Raw genomic sequence first — 15,212 nt, forward strand, 5'->3', positions numbered from 1 at the left:
CATATATACAAAATGTGAACAGCTTGATGGTGTCGAGGATATTTTTCTTCCTGGACACTTGTCAAGGTTCATGAGGAGCGGCAGGCCAACAACAGTGTCCATCTGGCTACTGTTTGTGGAAAAAAAACATCCAAGAATCATAAAGGAAAAGACAGGAAACAAACTTAAAAAATCAACCCCAACCTCATTTGAGGTTGTTTTCTTTTTGGTGGCAGCAAAAGGATTAAATAATGATAGATACAATGGAAAGAAGGTGGGGTGGTTAGTGAAGCACAGAGCCTATATCAAACGACCTCCCTATTCCCTACATGGTGTGATAGGAGTAGTGCACGACATAAGAAATAGGGCGTTAATTCAGGACGCAGCCCGACTGGCGTCACTGAGCCTTGGAGGCAGTGGTAATGGTCGAGGCTTGCACAGGCACAGCAGCCGTGGTGGCTTGATGATGACCATCAGCAGTGACCTGCAGCCCCCCCGCCCCGGCCGACACCAGGCTGACGGGGTTGCTGGTGAGCAGCGACAGGTTCTGGGGGTTCAGGAAGAGCGGCGTTGTCACCAGGTTGGGCGTGCTGCCAGCAGAGGTGTTGGCGAACAGCAGGTTACTGCCATCCAGAGAGGTGATGGGGATTGTGCCGCTCGATGCCAGAGCTGTGGAGAAGATGAAGAAGTTGGTCATCAGTTTCAAGTATGGAAGACCAATCATGTCTTAAAAAGAGTTTTTACTGTCACTGCACAACGTTTCTTTCTGCAGGATTTGTTTTTTCCTCATCGAGATGTATGATCACTCTGCAGGATTCATTTCTCCATCCAGAGAAGTAATTTTCTCTCAGCAGGATTAACCTCGTGGGCGTGGCCTGAATTATTTTGCTGTTAATATGCAAATCAACTTTGGCCTCATTAAATCTTAGCATTCATTATACAAATTATACAAACAATGGGTTATCTTGATTAACCCATGATGGAGTTTCACAATCTTTTTTTACAATTTTCTTAGTAAATTTTATAGTTATTAGTTACTCATGTTATTTTTGTTCATTTATAAAATCCACTTCTTTGGCCACTTTATTGATTCATTAATTCATCTGTTTCCTAATGAGTCAGGTTTGGTCCTCATACCAAAAGGCTTCCCAACCCACAGACCAGTACTAGGCCTTGGAACATTTGCTAACTGGCCTCAAAGAAATGACAGGATTTCTCAAAAAGTATGCGATACTTATTTATACAAATTTATCACAAGAGGTCTATATGTATTTTTTTTATTTAGTAATAACCATTATGATGTCCTCTGCAGAGCAAACAATCTTACTTTAGGCTTCTCTCTCTCTTTGCAAAAAAGGTTGGGAACCCCGGCTACATACCATGCGACTGCCTGTGAAACTGGGTATGTATTGGGTGTGTATTGTTTCAGATTAGAAAATATTTGTACTGTATTTACCATATTGTCATAACATTGGTACACACCTTGGATGGTAGCCAGGGTGCTGTTGCTCATGAGGGCAGGACTCAGCGCACTGCCAAGGCCACCAGGTGTCAGACTGAGCAGGGCCCCCCTGGACACACAGTCAGATAATTTAGACACCATCCACAGAAGTAATAATCAGAGGCCTTGTTTGAACATGACCAATACTAACCCTGGAGCGAACTGGGAGGAGGCCATCAGTCCTGGGTTGAGCCCCGCAGCAGCAGCAGCCATAGCAGCAAAGCTGGCACTGGTGGAGAACTGGCCAGCACTCTGCAGTGCCGCAGACAACCCTGGAGCCGTCACCATCACCTGACCAGTCCCTAACGTGGTGGCTAAGGAGGTCGGGGCCTGGGTGAAGATGGTTTGCAGAGTGCCAGCCCTGCTCTCAGTGGTCGTGGGCTGAATGGTTGTTGGCGACGGGCTTAAAGATGGAGAGGTGGTTGCTGTGGTAACCATAGGTGCAGTGGAGATGACGGATGCTGTGTTTGTGCCTTTGAGGGAGGGTGGGGAGAAAACACAAGTTAACATTAAATTTTATTATGCGTTATTTAGATACACACTTTCATCAAAGGCACATGTCAAGCACAGACGTTCACACCTGTGAAAGACAAACTGGAGACGCTGGTGCTGGTGAGAGGCATCACTGTGTTTACAGTCAGAGTGGTGGGTGTGTTAATAGTTGGACTGCTCACAAGGCTTGCTGTGCTGGCCACCTGGGTAACAGAATATCAGAGAGGATTTAATGAGCTACAAAAAAAAAAAATAAACATTTTGGCATGTTAGCTAATTCCAGAGAACACATAACAAAATCCCTACATCATGATAAACCTCCAAATAAAAGTGTAACTGATCCTCAAACTACATGTGGGTGTGTCCATCCTTACCAACGGGCTACTGGGGGTAAAGATGGTTTTGATGGGGGTGTTGCCTCCTCCACTGTTGCCACTGCTGGGAGGGTTAATCCTCTTCTCTTTCTGCCGGCGATTGCAGAACCAGACCCGAATCACCTCTTTCTCCATGTTGAGCTGGTCGGCGATCATGGTGATCTCTTCAGAGGTAGGTTTTTGGTTCTGCTTGAAGGGGGCAAAAGAGCCAGGGATTCCCTGTCAGCACTGAGGAGACTATTGCAATCACTGCTACATCTATTATAGGGTTAGTCAAGATAGCCCGGCCATATATCAATACTGTTAACTTCAGGAATATGAGTTTCTCACCTCCAGAAAGCTCTTTTCTAAGGCCACTCGGATGTTGGTCTCAATACTGGTCCTCTTCTTCCGTCTGCGGTTGATCCCTTCTAATCCCATGCCTGGGGAGCCCAGGGCACTGGGGCTGGATAGGGACTGGTCAGAAGTCAGGTTCTCTGCACAAACAGCACCGACACAAAAGAAGAGAAGGGAGGTAAAGACAAGGTAAAGACACAACACCCACACTGCCCTCTGCCCATTACAGAATACATATGCAGTGCTTCTGTATCGCTCATTCAGGTGGGTTCAGGGACAAACCTGCATCATTGAGCCACTTCTCCAGCAGTGGCTTGAGTTTGCACATGTTCTTAAAGCTCAGATTCAAGGCCTCAAAGCGAGAGATGGTAGTTTGACTGAAGTCGTTTCCATACAGCTTCCCCATGGCCAGGCCGACATCCCCCTAGTGAGAAGGAGGGAAACGGAGAGAGAGACAGAGAAACATGAAAAATGTAATAACCAGCATCACGATTAATTGTGCCTGCAGAGAATATCCACACAAAAAAATACATGGAAATGAAAATCTAACAATCACTGAATATGTGAGGATCTACTCATTCTTACACACACCTGTGTGAAGCCCAGTTTGATACGCCTCTGTTTGAAAGTCTTGGCAAACTGTTCCAGTTCCTCCAGATCACTAGGCTCCTCCAGAGTGGGGGTATCCAACCGTTTGGGTGGTGTCTGACTGTGGGGCAGGGACTGAATAGGTGTGGCTGCTGTTGTGCGGGTTGGAGTTGCAGGCTACAGAGAACAGCAAAATACAAAATGTGATTGTTATTAAGAAGAGTCAGCAAAGGGGAAATGTAGAAGCGTTGGCTTTGTAGTGTGTTTTCATTTAAACACCTGGAAAAGTGTCAGCACTGCCAGTATAACTGAGATACCTCTTTTTAGTTTTAAAGTGGTGTTTGCATCATTACCAACCTGAGTTGCAAGGGTGATGCTTGGTTGAGTCGGCAGGAGGTTAGCTTGGCTTTGAGGTAGTTGAGTTAGAAGACTCTGGGCTTGCAAAATGCCTACAGAGTGAAAGACAAGGGAGTTCAGATAAAAAGAATGCCTCTATAACAATCAAATACTTGGAATCAAGCTCTTTTCAAACACTAAAGGTGTTTTACTTACCCTGTTGGGCCTGCGGTGTCTGTGAGATGATGAACTGAGCGGGCTGCAGTGACGTGGCGATCGGGTGGCCAGGCTGCACCAGAACAAACTGAGGCAGACTTAAATGATTCTGCTGCTGTAGCTGCTGCCAGAAAAAAAAATACATCAATAAAACCATGTAGAGAAATAAGCTGTTCATAACATAAACCAGATTAAAATTACATCACCACAGCAGAAGTTTTGCTGTGGCACCATTACAACTGGAAAACATACATCCTAACTTTGTTTTTTGTCAGACTAAACTGTGAATTACAATACTGTCTGATCATTGTATTTTAATGAACAAGGTAAATCAATTAAGCCAATAAATATAATATACACCAACCAATGTTGTATTTGTATTTTATTATTTGCAGTAACACAGTTCAATGTCGCTGTATGTATTCATGTGGAGTAGTTCTTTAATTTAACAGTCCTCAGGTACTCTGCTGTCTTAAAGCCATTACCACACACACAGTCAGAGCTGTTATTTTGGTCCTTGTCTTCGTCTAGTCTGAAACCTAAACATGAGTTATTTATTAAATGTCCATATTATTCACATTTCACTTAGTGATCTGATTGTCCAGAAAAGCAGTCAGCAGTTGATTCTAGTTGTAAAACAATAACAGTCATACGTTCTGATCGACTACAGACTCCTCATCTATAAGATGTGTATTCTCTGTTTGGATCCATTATTCAGATCAGATGCAGAATGTTCATGAATGCAGTTTTATTTTGATCCTGATAAAAATGTGTTCACTTAACACAGAAGGTAACCTACACCGGGAGGTTTGCTTCAGCACAAATTATTTTCTAATACTAATTCAAATCCCAGAACCAGATGTGAACTGTCTGAATTTAGGTTTGAAAACAGAATGAAAACATTTATATTATTACTATATTACACAGTGTTTTCAGATTTAGCCTTCTCATAGCGGTTTCTTAATCAAGTTGAAATGGCATATACTGTAAGTCCCATATTTCTTTGGAAACTAACTGTGGTGGCGAGTTTACAAACAGGAAGTTTTGTTAAAATATTTGCAATAACCCTGGTGAATGGGTGATTGTGTCCTACCGGGGCAATCTGGATGGGCTGTGACAGGGGCAGCTGGGTAATGGGTGTGGCTGCAGAGGCCGAGATGCTGGCCCCAGTGGTGCTGCTCTGCTGGCTGGCTGAATGCTGCACGGCCGCAGCCAGGAGCTGAGCTTGGGCCTGCTGGATCAACAGCTGCTGCTGCGCTGGGGTCAGGGTCAACTGAAGAGCAGAGAGAGAGAGAGACACAGGAGACACAGACAAAGATAGACAGACAGACAGAGAGAGACAGAGAGAGACAGAGGACCACAGTAGTGACAAGAGGTCAGAGAGAGAGAGGGGGGAATCAGAAAGACACACAGTGAGTAGCGTCTTGACAAATCAGTTTTACGTTACATCATAGAGATAGGATGAGTTAGTGTTGTCATGATAATTGAGTTTTGGCTTCGATACCCATGAAAAGTTCAATATCTAACATGATAATAATTACTACAAAATTACAATGGGACATTACAAGAACGTGTGTGTTGCAGAAAACATTCACAACACATTTTACACAATAGTCTCGACATGTCGACTAGGAATCTGTTTTCCTTCCTTTCCTTTTTTTATTCAATTAATTCCTGCAACAGGTGGACTGCATTATTTGATGCTGTTGCCAACAGTTGTTTAAATGGCTGCTCCAGTTTGCTGCCATGAACGAGACTGTCTATTCAGATTTATCCTTTATTTTATTATTCCAATTTGTATGAACACACCCTTACAGATGATACTGAAGTGGATCGCCAACGCACTGAATACATCAGGTCAAAGGTCAAAGTACTGATTGTTTATCAACATTTCTCTATTTAATTGAACTTTTCAGAAAAGGTATACAAAGTAGTATTAAAACTTTCCATATCGTGGAAACACTAATATGAGCCCAGACAGGCAAATGGAGAGAAGACTCATGCAGCTGAGCCAGGCACAAGTGCAAATGAGCATGTTGATGTCATGTTCAAGCTCAAATCCACATGCACAGTAAACATTCACTCCCGCATTCAAACCCGGCCGGTCTTCTCAACTACAGGAATGGCCTCAGGGAGGAACATGGATGGATATGAAATGTCTCATGTGGTTGGCCTGACCATGAGTGTACAGACACATCATGGCTATGTCCAAACACATCCCTCCGTGGAAGAATTTGGACATAGCCTAACAACCACTGGGATGAACAGGCAGACAGGCAGAGAAGACACCAGCCTCAGCCACAGAATCAGGGCAAGCGATCATTTCATCAACCAATCCTTCAGCCAGGGTTGATCATGTTGAGATGTGACCCCAGATGCATGGCTACGACTAGGTTTTAACTCAAAGAAATTAGGCAACAGGCCACTTACTCCAGCAATCTGTCCCCCAGCCAACATTAGCTGGGTTTGAGGCAATACGCTCTGCTGGACGGAGGTCGGAAGAGCACTCGAGTCTTCCGACTTAGACTAGTGGAGGTGAAGCAAAGAGGGAGGCTTAGAGGAAATCTTCCTACGAGTGTAACTGAGCATTGTTGACAGCACAAGGTAGGCCTGGTCAAATAAGTCATGTCATAGTTATCATAAAAATATAAATAAAATCATAAATGTTTGAACTCAAAGACAGTTGAAAGCATGTTTAATTCAGACAAAAAGTAACAGTCTAAATAAAAGAAGCATAAAACTGAAAAAATAATGAAACATGAAATCTCTGTGCAACCTGAACGGCTCTCTGAGAATGAGCCTTTAGTCTTTGAGCAGGGAGAGGAATTTGAATTAAAAAGGAAGTGAGAAAGTGGGTATTTAAAATGTGCTGCAGCCTTCAGAGACAAGGAAAGTGAATGGGAAGGGAGGGGAGATTTGAGATGCTAATTAAAATAACTGTTATGCAGTGCATGTAAATTCTGCATAGATTTGCATATTCTCGGCCATCTGTTTCCGAGCAACCGCAGAGCAGCTAATTAGCATACAGGCTTGATTAATCTGCCGTGTTGCCAGGCGACACAAGGAGAGCCTGGCTCATTTAAATGAACTCTTTCTGCTTGTGCATGTGTGCGTGCTGATGAGCATTCCTCTGTTCAAACTTCATACCGTATTTCATTGTAAAACTACAGTTAAGCTGTGTCACTACACCTATACAATAACAATAGCTGTTCAACACAACAAAAAGTAACTTAAGGTAAAGTACGTGATGGTGTGCATCATGTGTTACCTGTTGGAGGAGGGCTTGTGCATGTGCATTAGTGATTGCACTTGTGGTTGGCACCATCTGCCTCTGAAAGTCCAACCCATTGGTTTGGATTCCTGAGGACAGAAATACAGTTAATGAAACGTGCTGTCAGAGCGAGTTTTTTTATTATTATAATCAAAGCTGTTGTTGGTTAAACACAAAAATGAGAATCACAATACTAGAAGCCCAAAGTGAACCTGTAGAAGGAGAATAAACTGCTGTCAGGTGCAAGAAAAATAGACTAAAAACATATTTTTAATAAGTGACAGCATATGTAACTGCAATGATGATCCAAAGTCATTACACAGCTGCATAAATCTGCTCAAATGCAGGCTGGTGAATCATCACAGAATTAAATATTAACACTATGGGATTACACGAAAATTGGAAGCATACATTAATATTTACTTCATTCATTGCACTCTCCATTACACAATAGGAATATAACGCTGAGCACTGAATCTACAATGTTCGTTCTGAGTTTCAATAATTCGGATCACAGATTCACTGAAGCACCGACACAGAGCAAATTAGTGTGATATTCAATAGGCACAAGCAAGGAGAAACTGCTCTGTGAGGTAAACACTTAATTTGACAAAGAGGATTGCTCACAAGGATTTTGGAAGGCTGCCATGTCTCTTTTCTTTTTAACTGAGTCAATAGCGAGCTTTTTCTGATTTGCGCTGCAAACATTTTGGCTATGAATTTGAAACCTGTTGAATGAGGAGGTAAAACTCCTGATTTCAGTCCAGTATAGAAGAAAAAAAAAAAAAAAAAAAAGCAGGTGGTCACTCACCGGTGTTCCCGTCACCACTTTCCATTGCACATTTAGTAGTTTCTGACTGATTATTCACTTTAGCATCTGGAAGAGCCAGACAGAGACAGATAGTGAGACAAACTCACACCCACTGTCAGTAAAAAGCATAACAACCTCATCTCAATGATAAGAGGAGCGCTCTCACTTTTGTCACCTTGAGTATATCCCATAATTGCCTGATACACCTATTCTGCAATATAACAGTTCAGTCACATTCACAATTCAAAGCAGCAAACAACACAACCGAACACCAACACAATCCAATTGCATTTACAGTCACGACCTGTCAGAAAGAATGCCATGATAACATCGTCAACGTCACATTAATACAATAAACGCTTGTAAGTAACATTCGAATGCAAAGAGTGCCAGATCAACCTTCCCGATTTCACACAAGGACACGAAGCAGCAACAAAACTCAGCTGAGCCCCTCATCAAAAACTCACCCGCTCTTGCTCCACCTGTGTTTTCCAGCATGGCTGCAAAACCTATCATGGAAAAATTGCCTCTGCCGGGCAAACCCACCGACAGGGTGTCCGGCACTCTGTTCCTCCTCCTACTTCTCCCTCTCTTCACTCTCCACTGGTCAGCAGCGAGCAGAGTTCAATACAAGCAGAGCTACACACAGACACAGTGGCACTGTCCACCGCACGGTTCACTGAATAACACTGGGATACGCACACTGGGAAAGCCAACAGGGTTTAGGCAAACAGCTCTCCTTCCCTCTCTCTGCACTCTTCTCTTTTCTTATAGCTCTGCCCCTTTCTCTTTTACAGTGCCTACTTCGCTCTCTCTCCCTCTTTCGTGTGCCAAGATTGTACTTCTGAAAAAGTTCAACCTCTCCCTCTCTTGCTGGAATGAAACAAACGACAAGTGCAGCTGGCGGCCTCCTCCAACTCTGCTCCCCTCCCTCCAACTCTTATAATGAAGCATAATCAGTATTCAGCTGATTAAAGCCGTATGCAAATCTGCCCCTGCCTCGTTAGCAATGCAAGGCTTTGAAGTCCTGCGAGCGACGCATTTCACACCGGGCTCTGAAAGCTTTCTGCATAATTTAAACCCCTATAAATATTTATCAGCTCATTAGCATATTAATTGGATGGCTTTTGGAGGACGATAAAAAACAGGGGAATAAGGACGACACAGAAGGGGGGGGGGGGGGTGCTCAAACTAGCACTTGGCGCAGCAGAGGGAGGGGAGGCAGCAGCACAAGACCAATTATTGTGCGAGTATGCGGCTAAAAAGTAATTAGCTAAGAGCAGGTAAAGGGCTGAAGATATCCCAGAATGCAGTGTGAGGCCTGTCTGCGGTGGTCTGGGCATGTTAGCAAGGTGGACTGCATTAATAGAACGTCTAAGACTGCTCGTTCGTAGTATCTCCAGGAGTCATGGAGACCTGGCCTAACTGCTAAAAAGGGAGGGGGGTCTGGAGTATGAGTGGGAGGGGGACTCGCTCAATCGGAAATAAATAACTCCACATTAATCCACCACAAGCCTGTCATTACTGCTAGACCCCCTGTGGCTAAAGCATTCCACAGCGAGCGACTACAGAGAGTGGGTGGTGGGCTGTTGCTGTCTATGTTTATGAAGTGTTTGAGGATTAGCATATTTAGATTAGCTGTACATTCCATTAGTATTTCATTTTGGAGCCCTTTTAAATTCACTTCCAGCATGCTCTAAGAATTAATACAGCGGGGAAACAGGCCTGCGATGGTGCACAGGTGTCCAGTGAATCAGAATGACTGGACTGGCTGGCTGTATTGTGGTCTACAGGGGAAGGGGCTTACCAGCTAAATCCACAGCAACTGCTCCTGGCTGAAGCTCTCATCAACTTCTTCACTTATCCTGCTGCCTGACAAAAGGCATTTACATACTAGTTGACCGAACCAAACCAAGAGGCCAAGAGGGCAGGGTGGTATTAACACGGTACATACTGAAAAACAAACAGAGTGCGAGGACATGAGGGGAATAACCTAAGACCTTAAACCAGTGGTTACCAACCATTTTTTTGTCTGATGAACACCTAAAAGCCCCATCAGTACCGCTTCATCAACACTACTCATCATGTCCCAAAAGTGCTCATTTGAACTGATCATAAACAGGATGTTATTTAACTTTATTAAATATGGCTACAACTAAAAAAATCTTTTGTCTGATGAACAGTCGAAAACCAGTCGAGTTTACAATTATACAAAAGATAAAATGTCCACAATTGAGTGCTGGAACCAATTAATATTCCGTATTTTTGCTAGAAAAATTACTTAAAATAGTTGCTGATTAATTTTATGTTCTTGGAGTGGCAGAAGCTAGAAGTTTACACCATTTTTTCATTACTTTTAGACGTCTATTTCAACTTTTCTACACCCATGCTACCTCAATTTCACAAACTCTCAATCTGATCTGTGATGTTACAGTGTTACAACTGACTCAGGTTGGTGGGAGGCACGTCCTGTGCAATGGGGGTAGTGTAGCTGGTAGTTTATCGATTATTATGACAAAAAAATATTCTAAAGATTAGCCTCACTCCAATTTGTAATTCCATGTATGTCTCTATAGCTCTCAATTAATCCCCTGGCTATTTTTCTATGAAATGTCAGAAAATTGTGACATCTTCAAACGCCTTGTTTTGTCAAACCAAAAGTCCAAAACCCAAAGATATTCAGTTTACTATGATATTTGACGCAGAAAAGCAGCCTAGTTCTCACATTTGAGAAGCTGTCTCTAGTTCTGGTAACTGCTGAAGTATCCCTGTTTGGAAGTCACTGCCCTAAACAATAAATGAACCCTGCATTATACTCCATACCACCCTCACACTGTTGATCTCTTCAAACAGCGCAGTGTTTAGTTAAACTCCAGCCTACTGTTTACCAAGACGGCCACTATAAGATCTATGCAGATACCACATTAGTGTAAAAAATCTGGAAGGGTTCGTCTGTCTGACCTCTTCAACAATCACATCATGTAACCAAATGAAAAAACAAAGGAGAAGTGAATGCAAAGGCAGTTATCAGCAGTGCGCTTCAACACATATACAGTTACTTGGTTGAATGGTTTGCAAAACCCTGCTGTGGAACAATGCATTACACAAATATCCTGCGAAGAGAATTTTAAATAGGTACCTCATTAGCACTGTAATATGGGAAGGCTGGCTGAATACTGCAGAGCCGTTAATGTGAGCAGAGAGATTCAACATGAGACGGAGCAAAACTTAATTAGCACATCCACATTCTGCCCTACTATCTATATTATTTATCTTAAACACAGAATACATCAAGACCACTTTTCCAAAGCTGAGCCAGTCTGAGCACTAAGCAGATTTTGGAATGGTTAGGATGTATGGTCACGACAGATAATCTTTCAATTTGAGGGAATTAATAATAAAACAACCTAAAGCTTCCTGGTTTAATGCAGACTCCACATGAATATCCAAACAATTTAAAAACAGTTTTTAGCACTAGTCAACGTATTAAAACAATACAATCTGACCACACATAGCACAAACAGCCACACTGGACTGAGCCCACAAATGAACCAAATACAGGATGCAGTGTGATGAACAGCAACGGGGCTAACGCTACTCTAAGTTACTGTGGTATCTCTTGGGTGGTCATTAGCAGTGTCTATAGGCTAAGTGGGATCTAACCAAATAAAAGCTAATTTTCTAAGGAGTGCCAAGTAGGAATATTGAATGATGAGTAGGAATATGAATTCACCACCTAGGAAGCTGATATTTGCATTAACAGATGTCTATTCGTGATGTGTATTTCACTTTCTTCTAACAGCAAAACATAAAACTTTTTTTTCAGATTTTAGAACTGTTCACTGCAAAACTCTCCCACTTTTCTGTCTATTTATTTGCAAAGTCCTCTGTTTTCACAACATAGGTTTAAACAATGTATGAAACTGTCTGTAACTTAAAAACTGTTCATTAAATTCTGGCAAATTTTTATTGGTGATAGTGGTGGACACATTTATCAGGGACAACACAGCACTTGTTTGGTAACATGTTTGGTAAATGCAACAACTTGTAGGTCATCCACCAATCATAAGCTCCTCTGTGTCTACTTTTCCTGAAAGCCCCAATTTTGTAGCTCATCTCCTGTACCTACATGGTACATAATCTTGGATCCTCACTATTTTCCAAAACCTAACTCTTCCAAAAGCTTAGCATACAAAGCCTGATATAACCTGACAGGTTAGTATGTTGTGTGTGCGTCTTAAAGAAACCCTGTTTTTACAGATAAAGGCCAAATGTCTGCTCTACCTTGCCATGTTCATAATAAGGCGTTCTTCTTCTTGGAATTGCTCACTTTACAACAGATCACCAGAAACAAGTTATCTGTTTTGAGCACACCACACAGCCCTGATTAGTTATGATTTTCTTCCTCCACAGTGAAAAAGCTTGTCTAACTGGAGCCTTCATGGAGGCCTTCTCAGTACTTTGAGATGGCATGTCCTGAATTTATTACTGCGAGGTATGCATTATTCATAACAACTGTGTTTACATCAATGAATATTCATGATGGAACTACAAGGCTGGAATGAGGGTGGAACTGTAAAACTAATTAAATGAGAAAAGTAGCCTAAGTGTGAGGATGACAGAATTATTTCTCATCTGTTCTTTAAGCAGCCCAGTTTAATACGTTAATTATATATTTTTAAGTAAGTGAGCCTATTTCCAGACAGAGGATGTCATTTTACAAAATGCTAACAAACAAACAAAAAAACTCCTTTTCTTGGCTTTGCTGGAAATAAAGGATATAATTTAGTAGCATGACTGTGTTGCAATATATCACACAATTGCCCATTACGCGATAGCATCATTACTCCGAGCAAAGTTACCCTGTGATTCTCCTCATAACAATGCAAGCAGGGTATGAATTTAGTGTATTTGCATTACAAAGAATACAATTGAAATCACCACTTAAGCCCGAGACATAAAGCTGAATTTCATTATTTAAACAAACCAAGCAAAGAAACTGCAGTTTCATTCAATATCCTGTTCTGACTTGCAAAGATAGGGATGTCTATCTTAGCATTTATCCCTCAAAACTCACAACACAATTCCATAACCCCTTTACTGCAACATGGCCTGTGCAAGTCAAAACCATCTAGTTTTGAGTGATACACCTGGTCCATCTCACATGTATCCGTCTGATGGTAAGGATACTTTTTCGGGTGTAAAAGCAACTTGGACTGTGAAGTCAAAAAGTAAAGATTCTTGTATGACAGATAATAAAACCCACCCTCTGTGGTGTCACTACAACGCACTTCGGACGGTTTCTTTTAAAAACAAACTAAAAGGCAAACTTGACTACATGGAGTGGGAAAAAAAGTGCCATCAAGCTGTGTCTTGCCCGGCCATGAAACCGGCAGAGTGAATAGTAAGAATGCCCTGCCTGTTATTATTGTGGCCTTCCGGAAGTGGGCCTCACTACCCCTCCCTGTGCCCGGGGGGATACACAGGTACAATCTTTGTATTCAGCACGCACAGACTGGGTCAAAACTCCTGCAACAACGAAGGGCACGACACCCACAAACTACGTTTTAAAAGCTGTTCCGTCGGGAGCAATGAAAAGTTGTAAAAAAAATTTTTTATTAAATATTCTAATGAGATGGATTAACAGTTCGCCAGCCACACCAGCACCGACCCGACGCCAGACTACTCCCACCTCAAGTGAAAAAAAAGTGCTCGGCCCAACTTCAATCAAACTGTACTTTTAACGGCTTAAACAATGGCGACGCGAGAAACACCTTTAAACACAACACTACGGACATCATCTTCAACAGCTAACAGCTACAATCCCGCTTGTGTTTAATCTGAATCAAATTAACGCAAATGTAAAGTTAGCTTCTAGACGAGTGGACCAAGTTAGAGAGGGTAGCCAGTTAGCCTCTCGGAAAACAACCGCTTTAAATTTGAATACACGAGACTAGATTTTACTGACGCTCTGCAGTCAATATAGTCATAACGTGTTGTGTTGACATGTAGTTATTGTGCCGCGCAGGATGAGCTCCAGCTTCTCGTCGGTTGACGGAATATGCTGAACTCCGCACTCTGGCTCAGGCAGGCCCGCATGAATAACACAACAGGCTGCTGTGGCTCCACTGCGCCGAGCACAAAAGGCTGAGGGGAAAACGCTCTGCTATAAAATCACGTCGAGCTGAAGCACACCGAGTTGACACTGTATTTGACAAAAAGCCACGTTGGCTACAATTTCATGTATTCCCCTTCAAACAAGCACTCGAAAAGAAACAAGCGCAGCCACTGTCCGGGCTCGCCAAAAATGAATATGCAAACCTCTTTCAAAAAGCTTCACGCCAGAGTGTGCATCAACACAAAGCCAAGCGTTAGCAGGCGAGCTAACGTTAGCAAGCTAGCATCCTCATTTCAACCAAACTGCGTTAGTGATTTATCTAAATATGTCACATATGAACCAGAGTCACGTCGGCGATTACTAATAAAATATGCTAAATTGTATTTGTCGACAGAGGTATGAATATGTAGCGGCGTACAGCCGTCTAATCACACAAAGGGGGGAGGCATGTTTCCATGTAATTTGCCGTCGCACTGCAATAGCTCGTTTCCTCCTCTGTCAAATTACAGTCGGCTAGCTGTGTGTAAACTCAAACAGCGCTGAATATCATCCCGATCTGTTAGTCAATCTGCGTTTCATCTGTATCCCGTTTATCATAAATTGTGAGTAACACAGTTTGAATATGAGTATGAATATGTAAAATGCTGTAATCATTACCTGGTCCTGAACTCTCATCTTGACTCGCTGCTCCTCCGTCCGCCATTTTGAATATTTAACCCGAAATCCCAGCCCTGAGCCTGCCAGTGCTACACACACACACACACACACACGTGCACGAGCACAGACACGCGCATACTCAGCAGGGCCTGGGCAAGTACAGAGAGAGAGGAGTGTGTGTTGTGATCTGTGGCATATTTACATACTTAAATAATCATTTGACTTTTCTTACACTGTGAATTTAGGCAGATCTGAAAAGTGTAGTCCCATCGTACAGATACGCTACTGTCTTTGACAACAACAATATTATAGCCCTACTAAATACTTAAAACTGTTAATGTTATTTGATTAAGGAATTCCTCAGAGCCTTTAGTCAGGTAAAGTCAAATCTATTTATATAGCCAAAAGGGACAAATCTGCCTCTTCGAATTTCATCTTCACACATCATCTTTATCTGTGACTAAGACCCAGATTTTTAAAGACAGGAATAACAGGATTTATGAGTAATCTAATTGTACCCAAAAATAATGCAG

At 42.4% G+C, this 15,212-nt stretch overlaps 1 protein-coding gene across 1 annotated transcript; it reads right to left on the reverse strand.

The window, feature by feature from the left end:
• Positions 1-287: 287 nt before the first annotated feature.
• Positions 288-14,725, reverse strand: pou2f1b (POU class 2 homeobox 1b). Its single transcript, XM_070914606.1, has 15 exons — positions 14,680-14,725; positions 7,905-7,970; positions 7,091-7,182; positions 6,253-6,348; positions 4,916-5,095; positions 3,823-3,946; positions 3,628-3,719; positions 3,274-3,447; positions 2,970-3,106; positions 2,677-2,836; positions 2,347-2,535; positions 2,049-2,175; positions 1,632-1,953; positions 1,462-1,550; positions 288-648 (listed from the first exon to the last, which is right to left on the reverse strand). Exons 1-15 carry the CDS (start codon positions 14,723-14,725, stop codon positions 377-379), a joined length of 2,166 nt encoding a protein of 721 aa, XP_070770707.1. The 3' UTR covers positions 288-376.
• Between the last annotated feature and the right edge of the window lie 487 nt (positions 14,726-15,212).

This window comes from Enoplosus armatus, chromosome 11 (genome assembly GCF_043641665.1).
Source record: "Enoplosus armatus isolate fEnoArm2 chromosome 11, fEnoArm2.hap1, whole genome shotgun sequence".
Classification (NCBI taxonomy): Eukaryota; Metazoa; Chordata; class Actinopteri; order Centrarchiformes; family Enoplosidae; genus Enoplosus; species Enoplosus armatus.